The 18,010-nt window shown below is 34.7% G+C and overlaps 1 protein-coding gene across 7 annotated transcripts in view; it reads right to left on the bottom strand.

The window, feature by feature from the left end:
* Kdm3 (Lysine demethylase 3) overlaps positions 1–18,010 on the bottom strand; it is a 325,601-nt gene that overhangs the window by 206,870 nt on the left and 100,721 nt on the right. For all 7 annotated transcript variants that reach the window (XM_087407663.1, XM_087407674.1, XM_087407682.1 and 4 more), the window contains exon 7: positions 10,783–10,882. In XM_087407663.1, coding sequence (XP_087263789.1) covers positions 10,783–10,882 — 100 coding nt within the window. The remainder of the gene's footprint in view (positions 1–10,782; positions 10,883–18,010) is intronic.

Here is an 18,010-nt window from a genome sequence, read left to right on the forward strand (position 1 = left end):
ACAGCCCCTTTTTTTTATTGCGCTCGTAAACCCGTTAAAACTCTTATTCGCCGACCGAATGCAGAAATAACGTGTCACTCCCGTTATGTACGAAGCCACGCGGAAGAGCGCGAGAATCTACATTTTACGATGGATATTCCATGCGGAAATGGAATCGTGTAGATAAGGCATACATTAGTATTAATCATATTTATCAAGATTGGATGGGAAATAATGTACATCCGTACATACAGTTGAATTCGGTCAATTGTTACTTCATTAGAATAAAAAAAGCAGTTGTAGTATTTGTGTGATAATACACTCCGGTGATCATTCGCATTTGTAAGATAATTACATAGCCAGTAAATATATTTAAAATCTTTGATGAATAATAATTTAATAAAAAATCGATATATTTTCAAATCACACCTAAGATTTCGTTTTCCCGTTAAACAATCCAATGCTTTCATATCGATTTTTATTAACATTTTTAATTAGCGTGACACTTTGTCTTGTTATTTTTTTTACATCAGGTTAACCTTCGTTCGATATACGGGAAGAATGATTTTGTTAAAGTATCTAAAAATTTAAATAGTCACAGATACGACAATAATTTTGTTAGATCATCAAAGTAATTGTATTGTATAAGCTGGTTGTTAGAATGTCAAAACTTTTTGAAAAATTATCATCACGCTTGACATATCGATATATTTTCAAATCATACCTATTAACATTTTTTATCAATCAAATAAATATATCTTTACATTTAATAAATATTTAGTTGGCAGTATTCAATTAAATGTTTATTAAAATTGATTATATTTTTTTTCAATATGAGATTTGTTCAAAAATCTAAAGTTCCAGCCAAAAGTAGGAAGATGGTAGCCGTACAGAAGATAAATTCCGGTTGAACATGACAATATTCTTTCACGGACCATTTCTCGAACTACATTCGCGTCTAACGGACGTCATTATGCGAACCGGATAACTCGCCGTATCGGCGTGTACGCATTCGACGCAGCGCGCATAATGTTGAGTGCATACATTTATACGTAGCGACAGACCGCCCACGTGCTGCCTGACAATGCTTTAATTTGTCGTTCGTTCATGGTACACGCCCGCACTCTTGCACGTGCAGAGCACACCTACGGTCTGTTCTACCCGCTCGAACGTGTGCATGAATTCATTTGGCAAAATGTATTTTCGAGGCAACGTACCGAGAATAGTCGAGATTGCTCCCTCTCTTTGCAAAATCGATCTCTTTCAACCGACAATTATTAAGCGACTTTCATGCCAAAAAATAAAAAAATGAGAAGAAAAAAGAAGCTGACGAATCGCGCGATCAGAACAAATTTGCGAAAAACGATGAGACTTTATTCACATTTAAATTAAAGAAATCGTTTCTTTCGTCGATTTTTTTGCAAACTGAAATAAAAATACCTTTGAGAAAAATAAAAACTGACTGTAATTTTTAGAAATAATATTCAAAGCAAAGAAAAATTTATTTGATTTAAAAAATGACGTTCAAATCAAAGAAATTTTTCTTTAACCATATAGCAGTGCATAAAGTTCTTTGATTCAAACAAATTTTTTTTAATCGAAAAACCTTTTCTCTGGGTGCATTCCATTGCGATCCACGAACAGTTAATCTACCATTTCCATCCCTCTCGCGCGGTCGTTTCGATTGTGCTTGCATCCATTTCGTCCGTCGGAAGTTAGTTACGAGACTTATGAGAGAGTATCCATCTGTTGATGTGTACACCAGGAACTTCGAAACGGCAGACGCGTTCGCGACAGCATGATTATCGGTATCAGGTGCATCGAGCATTATGCGCATCCACGTATAATTAGTATAGAAACTCGCGTTTGCGATGCGTTCGTGCGTGAAGTCGACGAAGGAGTGAGAGAATGAGAAGGAGGAGAGGAGAGGAGAGTGATACGTGCATTGGGAAACGATTTCGGTTACACCGACCCAGAGGAATCGACGACAGACACAGCGAGGTGATGAATTATTCTCGCAGGAACGTGGAATTGATTGCTTACAATGTCGCCGTACGTGACGCGATTCTGCGAATTCAACGATATATACCGAAACAATATATATATCGCCTAATCCCGAAAGCAATTCCGGTAACGTTGAAATATACAAGCGTGTATACATTTCCATGTCCGTTCATTTTTCATCGAATACATCACTTACTGACACACAATCTAATATAATTATCCATCTGCGTATAAAGATGCCTCTTAAAAATGTAATTGAGAAGCCAAAAATCTAGCTTCTTCATCAACGTTGGTTTTATTTCAGCGTTGGTAAAATTTAATTTACCGGTCCGCGCGATCGAATATAGCAAAAACGTAATTGAGTTTGAAATTTCTTTATATTCTTCGTAAAAAGCTATTTCGGAATAAACAGCGCTTTTTAAAAAAACGTATGATAAGACATAATATGGCTCTCGCGTTAAACTGTCACGCGATGGCGTCGTGCCAATGCAGATACTTCAATATTTAAGCGTACATTATGTTCATCATTACAACATTTTCAAATTCACGAAAACCCTCACCTGCGTAATCCCCTCGAGGTGTCAGAGTTACAATCTCCAGTAACGCGAATGAGATATCAGGCTGCGAGTTGATCGATCGAGACAGAACAAATATTGAGAGTGAAAAGGGTTGCAGGGGGTTGAGGAAAGCAAAGGGATAGAAAGATGGAAATGAAGAAGAACGCCGCGTAAAGTATAGGAGGGTGTAATTTCCCGAGAAGCGAAGCCAACGAGGTCTCGCGTAATTGGTTCGAAGGGTCGGCCTTTATATATATATAGCCGTGAAGCCGCGTCTCTTGAAACGAGAACGAGACGAGACGGGGCGAAAAGCACGTTTCGCCAAATGCGTACGGAATTTCCATGTAAATGCCGCGCGACGTAACGCTTTCACTGCTCTGCCTTACCTCGGGAACGATAACAATCCATTCTCCCCCCTCCCCCCTCCCCCCCCTGTTACTCCCCCTCTCTCCCTTCCGCCTCTGCTAATGAATAATTCATATTCTGCTTCGGATGCTGCATTGTTGAACTGGCGAGTTAACAATGTTTCGCGCAACATTTAAACGACCCAGTAATTTCGATATTACAAGTTGACGCAACAACGTTCGATACGAGAGATAATTAAAATGTAATTGCGTATATAAAATGACGGGAATGTCGCGTTATGGTCATCGCTATTTGGAAAGCTCGTGCGGAGGATGAAAGCGACGAGAATGTCTCATACATAAATTGTTCGCAAGACTAATACTTCCGTGACCGTAGAAAATTGGCATAATGTATAAATTACTTCTAACAAGCCTTGTTCTATAAACGTAACAGTCTCTAGATTATCAATCTATTATCTATCGTCGACGACGATATTTTATTATTTTTTTTTTAATATTAGTTGTTGAACCGTCTTTTCATATTAAAAATATTGCTGACATTTTAAAGAAAATTGAAAATATATTTATAAATTATATACTAATATTACGACAAAAAGAACTTCTCGTGATTATCAAGGCAGATCAACGAACATAGTTCAAAAAAATGTCGCTTCTGACATATGCACTGTTAAATATCAAGGGAGCATTGATAATTCAATTCCGTGAGTTAAATAACATTTTATTATTTTTAACTTCCATGTGTCGAAATGTAAATCAATCCATTTCTGTGGTTAATTTCAAAGTAAACAACGTCTATATTAATGTATGCACTTAGTAAATAAAATTTAAGTCAATTTAATACAGTTTCATGAGTTAAATTGTTTAACTCCTTATTTTAATTACATTAACGATGTAGAGGCAGTGGCAATCTATAAAAATGGTTAAAAATAAACCAAATTGAGTATAATCTGACATTATAAATCTAACAGTGCGCCACAGTTCAAATATAGGTGTAGTTATAAAGAGTCAGGCATTGACAGCCCCCCCCGTCGTCTTCTCTTTTGCATCGCCCTTTTTATTTTTTCAGACGTAATTACCGTGAGACATCGCTCTTGGTGCAGCACAGCCGCTTGGGGTTGTATTTTCAGCAATGTGTCATCCGACACGCGCTTACGCCAGTCGTTTATTTTTGCGACGTATATAGCGTTCGTGAAAATAAAAAGAGACCCGAACGAGCAGTGGGATGTCGACGAAGACCCAGGATGCAAGGAATTATATTGACGACCGCGAGAATGCCACTTTAAAGAACTGTGGGGTCTAGTTATTTTATTACCACAAGGTCCACCACGTGATATCCCCAATTTGCACTCACAGGAAGAAAGATCGACTTTGAATCTTTCCGTTGGACGATTTTGAATCATTCTCTAAACTCATATATAAATCAATGTTTCCTAAATTCTTACAAAATAATTTTTTATGTAATGTATTTTATACACTAAAAAAAAATGTAATCGGATCCTATGTATCTCTACTTAGCTTTGTAATTTTTTGTTAATTTTTTGCCAAGTCCAAAATTAATAATTGATAGTCATATTCAAAAGAGGGAATATTTCTGAATGTTAATAAAAAATAAGAAACATTTCCAATTATTTATATACTGCAGTAAGATTAAAAAAAAAAGTAATATTCTGCGCGTACTGGGTACATATATCTAATATAACCTAAGTATATATTTCCCCTTTTTTGTAAAAATAATGCTAAAAAAAAATAGAAAATAAAATGATCTAATATTACTTTTATAAGATTATAAATTCACTAATATATTGATATGTAAAAATGCACAAAACACTATTTTTCAAATAATAGACTTATATACTTATTTATTTATCTACTTATCTACTTATTTCCATGATGTTTAATAGGTGAATTAGAACGTTCTGAAATAACAAAAGTATCAAAAAAATATGTTACAATCGATGTAGGTACACTCGGTATTATTTGATTGGCCATATTGTTTCTATATTACGAAGAGTGTTTTCTCTTCGGTTATAAATAAAACCTTATAACAAAAATACAAACTAAATACAGTGTTGTAAAGTATAAATACGAGATTATAATGAAATAAACTACGAAAATTAAAAACTATCCGTAGTAGTTGCAGAAAGCAATTATTTGCTTATGATACATTACATCATGACTACGACATTTTGCATTTTGCTTTATTAACAATAACAGAATAAACAAATTGATGCAATCAAGTCAGATGAATAGCTTACACAACTTACTAGTGCTATCTGTTGAATTCACAGTGTAATTACACTACAAGGCATCTTGAGTAGACGGCCATACTGAGTACGGTTACCTTACTTAAATTTCAATAAATATTTGTTTAATAAGTACTAATTAAATATTTAAAAAGTAAACATATTATATATTCTAAAAGTAAACATATATTTATTTCGTACAAGAAAAACATTAATTTAATTTAACTGTCATTTTTTTATTGAGTAAATATTTATTTACCGCAAGTAAATGTTTAATTAATACCATTGAAAAAAATATATTTTAAGATTCAATAATTTCTTTTCAGCGTATAATAATTAAAACCATGTAATTAATGTTATTGATTATTATGCAAACATTAAAATAAATTGTTTCAGCAATATTTAATAAAGAGATATGACAATTATTAAGAGAATAAAAATCAATATAAAAGTAAAAAGTAAATATGTTGAAAATTTATATTTTGCAAACAATACACAAAAGAATTACAAATACTGAATTGAAAAATTGGATAAATCAATACTAAAGTTGACATAGATTCGTACAATGATTTATGACATTTATGCAATTAAACAAAAATATAACCGATAAATAATTCAAATAAAGCATAAAATAATCACAATAATAAACGTCAGCTAATAAAAATAGATAAATTCAGCATTCAGAGATACCAACTAAATCAGTATTTAAGATTATGCTAAATCATAACTCTTCTATTAAATAATCGAAAGAGAATTCTCTAACGAGTTTAATTCGAAGTTATTTGAAGAATTTGACGTTGATTTTCTTGAACTCAGACTATAAAGAGATAACCTAGGAAGAGATCAGGGATTCCAGGAATATTCACAGTGAGACGATGGGAGATAATTTTATTTGGTTTCGTATAAAGTCAGAAACCGCCGTGTTATTCTAAAATTGTGAAAAACTCGCCGCGATAATCGTGTAAAAAGACAGACGAAACTTTTGAATTATTCAGAAGCCATCTCGAATTGGATATTTTCCTGATGCTTCAAACTTCATCGACGACAATCTGTTATCCTTCAATTTAGACTAAAAACGTGGCGCTAACCGAAAACCCGATAGCAACGTTCTGACGCAATCGATTTTACGTAGATTCTCTAAATTGGAATTTAATTCGTCCACGTTGTTAAATCAACTGATGCTATAATCACTATTAGTTCATCACGTGATGTACGTAACTATCGTATGAGCATTCATCATGTCGTATTCATTATCGTTCAAATTTAATATCGATTAACATCGATATTTTGCAATATAAAGTTGCCAATAATAAATATCCGTTGTGAAAATGTATTGAGTATATACTAGAATTACTATCCACCGATATTTTTCAAATGTCAACAAATTAGAGACAAAGTACCAATATCGAAAATATTTAATATCAAATGCAAATAATCTGTAATATTAAACAGTGATTTATCAATATTAAAAACGTTAGCAATATTATACACAGCTATGATATTCTATTTTAGTACTGGATGTTGTTAAAGTATCTATATAAATAAATCTATTTTCTGAATTGTGTACACTTTTACTTTAGGTTTAAAATACAGATTAACAAAAAAGTTTATATAATGTTTATACAAAATTGTGTTTCAAATTATTACAATATATTCAAAAAAAAAAACCAAATTCTAAAGCGTTAGTTACATCTTATTAAATATCAGAAGAACTGCACTAAAAGATTTTCATTTTGATTAATGAACTAAAGATCGCTCTCTACTGGCTGGCTAAAAAAATTTGTTCGGCTATCGTTAAAGCGTCTTAAAGATAATACAAAAATGTCAAACCTAAAAATGATTATTTGTGTGAATATTATTATTTTTGTATTTAATAAGATATAACTAACAGTTCAAAGTTTATTTTTTTTTTGTAAACATATGTTATTAATTTGATAGACACAAAACTTCATAGCCAAATTTTTTGTTATCCTATGGGTATATGTTTAATATTTAACAAAAACAAGAAAGTTCTAGTACAAGAATAAAAAATCTATTATATCTAATTGGCACATCTTAATGGAAACAAAAATGTCGCAAGTACTCAATGTCGCGGTCAAAGGTGGAAAAAAAACTGTAACCAATCAAACTTAAGGCAGGCTTTCGGTGAGTACAAATCAGGAAGAACAGAACGAAGAAACAACCGCGCGTAATGAGAGCTCGAGTAACCTAGAGAACGAGAGAAAGGAAGATAAATAGACGAGAGGTAGGCCGCGGAGGGACCTAAAGAAATGGAGCTAAGAAATGGCCTCTTGAGGATTAGAATGAATTCCGCGGACGAAGACCGTGCAATTCTCGTTTCTCGGCTTGGATTAAGTCCCTTTCACACGATCCATTTGAAAAAGTTTTTTATTAATTCTTACAAACAAATAGATAAAATAACATTTCGTTTTGTACTGTTGTGAAGAATTATATTTTAAATTAGTATTAATTTAAACATACAGATCCGAATTTACACAATTGCTTTTATCGCGCTTTTATTTCTAAAATTCTAATAATAACGTGAAATTCTAATGTAACATGAACTATATATGCGCTAAATGTGCGCTAACATTGTTATAAACGTGTTCTGAATATAGACTATGAATTATTTGGATATTTCAATTTCTTCCTTTATTCGTATATCTGGCACTTTTGTGTAATTATATAAAATTGTCTATACATAGTATGTTATGAAAGATTAAAGAACGCGTTTTAATTTTATAAACATAGATATTATTACGCAATTATTATTTCAAGGTATAAAATTCTATCGCGTATTTTAGAGCGTAACATAGACTTTAGACCAGTGGGAGGTTACCGTCCTCTTCCATCGGAATCACCACGATCCTTTTCTTCCTCCTGAGTCAGCCTTTCCCCCATTCTCACCCCCTCACGTCTCGCACTATTCCGATGCGATTCCTCTTTTTCTTCTTCTTCTTCTTCTCCTTCTTTCTCACCCCTTGAATTGCTCGATGGCGGTTCAGACGGTGCCGGCAACGTGTCTTTTGTCCGCGGACCGGTTTCTGCCGGTTCCTCGAACCATTTATTTCCCTCGTCCCTCGGCTATATACGACTATATACTCCTTCTCCCTCCACTTCTCCTCTCGCGTCCTCTCCCGTAACTCGTTCTCCCAATACGTTCCTCCGTCCTCTCATCCGCCGTTCCTTTTCTCACTGCATCTTCCATCGCCTACTACCTCGTCCTACCACCCTCAATTGTGTTACACCCTTTTTTCGGGACCAGAGTATCGTATCACTGGCCGGTTCTTGCACTCGAAATAACGCCCCGATTCCTGGCAGCCTCCCGAGTCCATGAATGAACGCGGTCGAATCGCTCGGAGGCATGGAGGAGACGAGGAGTCACCGAGCCCGGCTTGTCTGACCTTCGCACGGGTCGATTCGGTGCGCATCTATCGACGACGAGGACGAGGGCGACGACGACCCCGTTTGACCTCGCTTCATCGACCACGCCGAAGACCTGGACACTGGGTCGACAGAACTATGCGGTAGCTCACGACTACATAGACTCTTCCGCCTTGACGTCGGTGTACAGACATGGAGGGGGAGAGTTATAGTTATTGGCCTCGATAACCGCCTCGACTGGCGGTTTATTGGCGGTGCTATTTCTTATGTGTGTATCCGAGACACTTCAGCAACTTTGTGCGATGTTATGACGTATATTTCTAGATTAATGTTCTCGAGAAATTAAACACAAATAATGTTTCTCTGCACTGAGAAAAAAAAAGTCGAAATATTTGCAACGAAATGTCATATGTGACGTTTTCCTTGATATTTATTGGTTAATAAAAAAATTTTGTTATGACACTGTTATGACAAAATATATATTTCTGTGAAATATATCTCATTAACGGTAAAAAAATAAAATGGATGATTTATTTGCTAGGAATAAAATTTTATTTCGCTATATATTCAAATGAGGATTTATTTCAGTGAAATAAATTTCATATCATATAAATAAATTTTTAAGTATTTTTCTCAGTGTGTTATGTTGAATGCATAAAAACGTGTAATTTATTCAGATCGACTAAAAATACTTAAAAAATTCCTTCATTCGAAGATTATATTTCTACAATGGTAATCATTGTGAGTTATTAATCTTTTAATATTTGAAGTTAAATGATTTTTCATGTATCATGCATCATCGCGATAATCAATAAAGTTTAGGAATTTACTGTTAAATTATGCTGCAAAAACAATTTTCAATCGCTCGTGACGTGAAAATTATTTCTACGTCCTAACGAAAGAGAAATGTTTGCATATTAATTAAAAACAATACCTACGCGCATTAGAGACAGATTTTCTTGAATTAACACAGATTATTCTTTGATCTAGAAACATCCTAAATATACTTGTATAACTTGGAAAGTGAAAAAACTATAACAGAGTTTCAGGTCTCATTCTGTTTCGTATCGGAAATAGCAATGGTATTATTTTCCTTAGCAACAATCAGTTTTTACGCACTTCCTGCGCCCTAACTCGCGATGTTTACGAGCGCTTGTCGATGTACGACACGACGCGAGCGCGATATCACAGTTCTTTTATCGCGCTTTTATTATGATACCCGAGACGCCAGGGATCACGTTGTTAAATCAGAACCCTTTCGTTCGTCTTGTTACGCGCGCGCGAGGGCGAGATTGCTCGGTACGATCGATTGGTGAAACGATCCCCTCCCGACAAACACAGGTAAGAATGGCACGTCGAATGAGACCGTGGTAACGGGTATCAGAAACCGAGCGCCGGATAAGCTTTTACTATCCGATAACGATTAACGGCCATCGGCTGCGATTGTGCTGACCTGACCCGAGTATCGGTCGACCGACCGATTGCGTTCATCGACTTAAAAAGATTTATCGGCGCATGGCGCCCGCTTCGAATTCACCTCTCGATGAAGTCGGAGAAACTACGACGTTGTGCGAGCTCTGCTACGAAAGTTCACTACCTTTGGAACACGATTAAAACAGTATTCATCAGCGCGCAAATACCGCACCACTTCCACCCCAGAGAGAAATTAGCGGGGCAGACATTCCGCGAACCGACTAATGAATTTCGGGCAACCGAGCTGCTCCCGCACTTCCTACAAGAGAGAGTTTCTCTCCATTTGCGTTCTCATTAAATCTCAATTTCAAATAGCACGCCACTCGCGATTATCGCCGGTCGTTTCGAGAGAAGTTCCTCGCTTTCGGAATTGACTATCATTTACGGAAAAATCCGAGAAACTTAAGTTTCTGGAAAGTTCTTTACTTCGAAATCAACAATAAACTTAATTACTTTAAATATCGTAATACTTGCATATATAAAATTCTTGGATACAATTCGTTCAAACACAATAATGTTAAAACGTGTAATAATAAATGTTTATATGTTGTATTTCAAATAAATGTTTGGTAAAACGTGGCTCTTTGATTTTTGACGAATGACAGTCAATAATGATGCGATATTTTGTGTCACATATTTTATAGATACTTACTGATAATTAATATCAAAACCTTTCCTCGTGATAAAATAATTTTTTTAAATATAAATTGAGAACAACCCATAATTGTGCATGTATCGATGTTTCAAGAGAAAAGTTAAAACTCGAAAGTCACTGACCTTTTTCGAGCTGCTGCGATATCGGGCTTTGTACCCTCGGAGTTGTCTGTAACTGCGCTGCGTTTCCAGGTCGCCTTCGAGGCCTTCTTCCGGGTCGTGGCTAAATAACCAATAAAAGAGACAAATTATTTTTTTGATAATTAGAGAATCAATATGACGTAAGAATTAATATAAATATAATAATTTATATATATTGTATATATATATATATAAATACAACTACACTGAGACATAACTTTTGTAACCATAATTGCTACTACAATTCATGATCATTTTCGATTGTCAATATATATATCTGTTTTAAAAATATATTGGATATATAGTTATATTGTTACTAATATCATAGCAGCAATAATCATAATAATATGTAAATATAGTTACAGATACCAAAAATTTTTCTCTCAGTGTGCAAACGTAACTTTTTATTGATCATTCAAACATGTAGAAATATTTTTATAAACTTTTAGTAATATTTTACAAGAAAATAAATTCTGAATAAAAGTAGAGAGATACTGGCGCGCAGTTTACATAATTGAAAGGTACAATTTAAAATTTACATAGAAATATTATTATAAACACTTAATCTAGCCTCGACCCTGTTTGGTACTTTCTTCCTTGTTTGATTTTAAAATAGATTGATCTACTTAAATAAACGTTACTATTATTCTGATTTTTAACGAAGACAAATCACAGACATAGATTAAGCATCGAATGCTGATACATCGCGTGCAACGAAAATGCTTTCTTTCAGAGTCAGCTGACTGTGGATTAAAATAAACGATTGTAGCGATTTATTATAGCTCGACCGATCACGCAGATTACAGACACGCCATGGACATTGCGGCTCAACTATAATTATACACTGCGGCAGAATCGATTTTCGACGATTACAGAACTCGTCAAAATAATAATAATCTTATAATAATATGTAAAGCAGTAATGAACAAGTAAAAAATAATGTAATAAAGAATTAAGAAAAATCGCTAAAATGTCTTGCCTTGTTTTCAGGAAATGCTTGTAACAAATATCCGTTTATTTAAAGTATAAGTGGAAATAATGTCGGAATTAAAAACTGCTGCATTCCATGCGGTGGAAACGCAAGAAATAATCGTTTTAAACATCTCAAACGTATAAAACAGATAAAAGACATTTGTTACATCTTTCAGAGCAATCGATAGCACGATGTGACATTCGTGCAACTTTTGCAATGGGTAAAAAAGTCGCGCAGCCAACCGCAAGACTTTATAGACTCGCGATGGCTCGAAGTCTCTATCTCCTTCCCACATCATTTTCGTCGTCGTCGTCGTCGTCGTTGTATTTCATTATTCTTCGTCCTTGCTGCGATATATGTGGTACGTATGTACGTATATACCCGCAGTCAGATAATCGTAACAGTCCGGGCTCTTCGTCGTCGCTCGTAAAGTCACTAGCATCCGAAGAACAGCGTGGAAGGAACGAGGCGGACCAGGACAAAACGGGTTGCCGTCTTTGTTTAACTGCCGCGTTTATTGCCGCGGTGATAAACGAACGTGAACGCGAGCGCGCTTCAAGATAAACGTGAGTGAGCAAATGTCTCGCGTATACACGCGGAAACGACGACCAAATTTTAACGACAAATTCTACGAGTTTGGAGTCTAATGTTCCTTAGCAGGACCCTCAAGGGGCGTTATAATTAATGCAAAATTACAAACTAACACTTTGAAAGACTAAACTTTAAACAAACAGCAACGTTTTCATGCTATCTCGAGAAGAAATATTTTATTCTCAATCGCTCGGAATTCATTCTTTTTCAAAATTTTAGACGAACTTGTTGTTAAAACTACGTAAGATAGAAAGGAGAAAAAATGCTCTATATTAGTTAAATCACGAAATAATGTAACATACTACTGTAACATAATACTGCAGTGCACAGCAATGAAAAGAAAGGGAACGAAAATAAGTGCAGACTAAATTACTGGAATCCATCGTGGCAGGGTATTTCAGGCATCTCTTAATAAAATCCTAGACTTCCGCAAAAATGAAGTTAGGTCTTGAGAGCGCTTCGCTAAATTACTGAAATTTTTTACACCAAGTTTCCTCTCCGGGATATGACGCCGTTTGGCATATTGTAATCTTCCTCAGCATACCAAACGCGATTACTTCGCATGATTACACGTTTTCTGCAGATCGCAACACGATACAAACAAACGCAAATACGAAGGTAGTCTTCAGAGAATTAATATTCTTTTTTCTGTTATATAAGTATCGATCCAATCTTTTATCAAATGTATATTAATTCTATACTTCTAATTTTATTTTTCATTTATAATAACTTTCATTTACAGTAATAAAATTAACGTCCTTATCTATTCTTTTTGTCTCGATATATGATATATCTCCTTCTTTATCAACATTAATAATATAAAATATATTTTAACATTCGTTAAAAATTAATATTGCATAACGCTACTTCAATTATATAAATATCAGTCACAATCGTTACAATAAGATCGCCAATGATGTTAATTCTCGCACAGAAATACCGGCAACAAGTACTAATAACGTAATAACTCCGACATTTAGATCTAATCTTCTGAAGTATTACGTCACCGTATAAAAGCGCGAGACAAGATTTCCAAAGTCATGACCAAAGAATCAAGAGAAATTTCTCGAATTAATATTACAAAAAAATTCATTCGGCATTCCTCGCTGTGCACAGGTCGCCCTTTGTTGGCTGCATGCACTTTCGCATTTCTGTACGAGAAAAGAGAGCGAGGTTCTATGAAATGAGCCGCGTGCGCGTTCGTGCAAAAGAATCCACCCTCTCGTATATTCTGCCTCTCTTCTCCTCCCCCCTCCCCTTCCCCTCTCTCTCTCTTTCTCTCCCTCGTGTGTGTTTTATTGCAAATTGAGGTTAAAGTCTCTGGCACAGAGCCAGGCATTTCACCTAGGCCGTTGCATTCCGGCAGATACACACGAGCGTTATATGCTTGCTTATGTGCTCCTCGCGCGCGCGCGCGCGCGCGAGAGCATCTCGATCACGTATAAGCGAAGAGAAGAGCTCTTACGTGCTGCCTGCAGGCCTCTGAAGTACGATTCACATATACATATATGATACGTGCCTGAATAGAGAAAGTCTCTCGAATTCGAAGTATTTTTTTTTTCCTTGATCAGAATGCCGAGATGCTACTTGTCTTCGAATTGCAAGCGATTGAAAATAAAAAATGGGCTCTCCATCAAACTCGCGATGAAACAACATGGTCAAGTACGAAATGAAAAAAAATAATGAAATTTAACTATTTATACAGATTCAGAACGTACAATTTCAGAGAATTAAATCAAAAGAGAATTTAATTAAATACTAGAAAATTGCAATAAAAATTTTGTCAAAATTTTTCTAAAAATTCCTCCGACAAAAAAATTTATAAATATTCTAGAAACGGAATTATTGACAATTTTGTGAAATACTTAGAAAAAGAAGTAGAAGAAATATTATGCACTTTATGTTAATCAGATTCACGTTATCTTTTTACGATGTAAAAGCAAAGCAAATGTAACCACGCTTTTGAGCAAGATTTCAATATAGGTATCGATAAAGTGCGTATCCGTGAGGTAAAAATAATTCAGTATATTAGATCGTCATATCAGTGGGTTTTATTTTTACACTCGCAAGTCTCGCACACGAGATATAAATAGTAAAAAAAAAGAAAGAAAAAGAAATGGTTGCGCGACAACGACGGATGATATTCCGTAATATAATTAACGTACGTCGAGATAATAGCATCTTCGTTGCCGACGGATATAGGTGGACGCATTACGTGCGGACAGCATCTTTTTCCGGCATATGCTAATCTAATTAATGATTGCACGGAAACCCGCGTGTGGTGTGTAAGCACACATATGTGTGTGCGTGCATGCGAATGCAAGCAGCGGCGTATTTATTACGGTTCAAAGTCCTCGAGATTCGTTCTCTATCTCTGCTTTTTTTTTTCTTTTTTATTGTCCACGAAGCTTTTAAAATACCAATTTTCGATAATTATATTTCACGTATTCAATTAAAAAAATATGCACGTTATTATACATACAATTATACAATTTAATATTAATTGTCACAATAATTCAAGTTTTTCATGCAATAATTCATTTTTTATCAATGCCCTAAAGCAAACTGAGCAAAATAAGTGTAAATATTTGTAACATTCTACCTTTACCGTACAATGGTAATTTAAATTGAATATTACGATGAGCAAACAATTCTCTCTTCTCTTCTTCTCTCTCTCTCTCTCTCTCTCTCTCTCTCTCTCTCTCTCTCTCTCTCTCTCTTTCCCCTACACATATATTTATTCTCCCATCAGATATTATGTTTGAAAATTTTCTGAAAAATTTATTATGTCCTTTTTTTATTATAATTTAATGTGATATAGAAATTAGTTTTATAACAGTAATAATAAAAAAACTTGTATATTTTACTATAAATTAAAATATGAACATTTCAAACATCACTGACCAGAAGATATACACATACATATAGAGGAACATCATTACTAAAAAAAATTATTACTCAATTATTTTTTTTTAAATAACGGTTATTTTTAACAAAGAATTTTTTCTTGATAATAATTTTAAATTTAGTACAAATTAAGAAAAATAACTTTATACTTATTACAAGTTAAAAAAAAGTTCATTATTATTTATACTCTAAACAAGAATTTTTTTTAAGAATAAAATTGATCAAAAAACGACTTTATATAAATAACAAATAAAATTGGTTTCAATTTAATAATTTTGAATTGAGCACCAAACTTAAGATTGAGAATATATTTGGAATATAAATTTGATGTTTGTGATAAACTTACAAAAGATTTGCGGATATATGAACTTTTGAAATACTTGAAACAAGTAATTATTTGTGTACAGTATATATTTTTCTGTATATGCAAAAACATATAGATAATAAAATCTCCTCTTAGCTAGATAATACGAAAATGATGCAAGATGTGAATAAAACCGAATTATCTTGGTGCTGTCGATAATGAGTCAATTAGGAGGCAAATTGCGTTTCAACTAAGAAAATATGCATAAGAACTGGAACACGACACGTGAATAGTTTATGAGATAATAATTAAGACAAGCTGATCGATTGAGCGATTGAACTGAGCGATGTAGTTAGATAAACCAATGTTAAGTATGTGCATAATTATTTCCGGGTGAAATTTATTGATGGAATGTGATAATCTTAGCAGCAGGTGAATATAATTCATAAACGTTTCGCATTTCACTTCGAGAATTTAGCTATTTATTTTTACTCATCATCTTCAACAGATTTTTATCAACTCTTTTGATCGCCAGGAAGTCATTAGTCCCCTTTTATGACCTCTATAATCTTCTCGGGCTGCACGTTTTTTTTTCCTCTAATCCGAATCACCCTCGTCCCGTCCTGTTCACCCGCTTGCTCTCCGATACCGTTCTATCAGCTTATTAATCCACGTTTTTCGCTACTCTCATTTTCTGTCGTTACAACGAGGCGTGCCGTGTGTTTCACGAATCACCGAGATACGTCGTTATCCTTTATGGCCAACATTATAGCAGGTATCGCAGGGCGTGCAGGAAATGGCAACGTTACGCCAATGGCACGCATATGCGTGCACGCACCTACTGTACATGAGTGTAATCTGGACGCTGCACGCGTATAACCCATTATACGTATCACGTTACACTCCGCATGCGTACGCACACATGCATATTTTGTCAAGCGGACGAATGCACTGAACGTCGCGATAAAATCCAGTCGACCAGAAAGACCAGGCCAACTCGCTTGTTCACTGATTTTTACTGGCTTCCTATCGCGACCAACCGGTTCGGGGGAATACCGGTCGTTCTTTTCTACCTACGAACCGATTTACCAGTGCAGGTGACCCCTTTAAGTCCACTATTTTATCCATTTTTCGTTCGTGGAAACTGCCACGAATCGTGTACGTGCGTTTTTCAAATAGAATAAGATTTAATTAATCTTTAATTCTCTCTATTGAAAATGTCAGATAAACTCTTTGAAACCAATGATCAATTCTTTTGGCAATTCTAAATAATACATCTATCGTAAATCTCATATTTTTGTAAATTAGAACAAAATTGAAAATCTGGACGCCCCAAAGGTGTAAAAAGCGATAATTGCAATTTTAAAAGTATTAAGTTTCGGATGAAATTTTCTTCGATTAATCCTTCGTGGTCCTGAAAAAAGTTTGAAGCTTTATATCTCTAAAAAATCATACTCTTAGATCAAATAATCTTTTGTACAATAACTTCACACGTCGTTATTTTCGAAAACGATTTTCTTTGTTCTTCAGAAAAAATACAGTCATAAATTTTAATCAAAAGTTATTAAAAATTAAAAAACTGTGATCTTTTTTTAAATAAAAAGCGCATTTTCAAGAACTTTTATCTTGTAATTTATTTTAATATAAAATCTTTAATATAATATTATATAAAATTTTTAATATAAAATCTGTTAAAATTAAAATCTTTAAAAAGTCACTGCATTTCCATGTCTTACAATACAACGTTAATTTTAAAGAACAAAAGCTGTAAATACGGCAATCAATTAAAAATGTTAAAGTCATTTTGCCTCCCGTGTAACTGGCATAAAATTCTCAGGAGGTGTGAGCACGAAAGATGAAAGCAAAAATTGATCCTTTAATTTCTTTACTGCTCCTATTAGAGAAGATTCAAGGTATCTATAAATTTCCGCTGACTCTCATATACAGTCTCCATTTACGGATAATGTCGAAAAACCATTTCAGCGTTAAAAGGATTAATCGATCTCATATATCAAATATCGTGGACGTTATTTGCGTCACTGTAGCAAGTGTGCCGAGGAAAGAAAATTCAATCTCGGAAATGCAGGAAAGGATACGATGTCCTCGAAGCATTATGTGATCACAAGTAAATTCGCGTAACTCCTGTCGTCACCGTCGTCACTGTCATCGGCATCATCGTCGTTTGTATATTGCACAACCCTTGTTAAGCGACAAAAGCCGTCCGCGGACGTGCCGCGCGTTTTATCTATGCGTACGCCCGACTTGCATGCAAGTCAAGTATCCGGAGGAATATTGACAGACAGCAGACCACACTTTCTCGCCTCGACGTAGCTGCACGCACAATTCATGTCGACATTTTTCTTCAACGAGAAAACGTAGGGAACTCGTTACTAAAGCATGAGAATTTATTATCATGCATTATAGTGTACGTACAA

The sequence above is a fragment of the Acromyrmex echinatior genome, chromosome 1 (genome assembly GCF_024713525.1).
Source record: "Acromyrmex echinatior isolate Ae372 chromosome 1, ASM2471352v2, whole genome shotgun sequence".
NCBI classification, from domain to species: Eukaryota; Metazoa; Arthropoda; class Insecta; order Hymenoptera; family Formicidae; genus Acromyrmex; species Acromyrmex echinatior.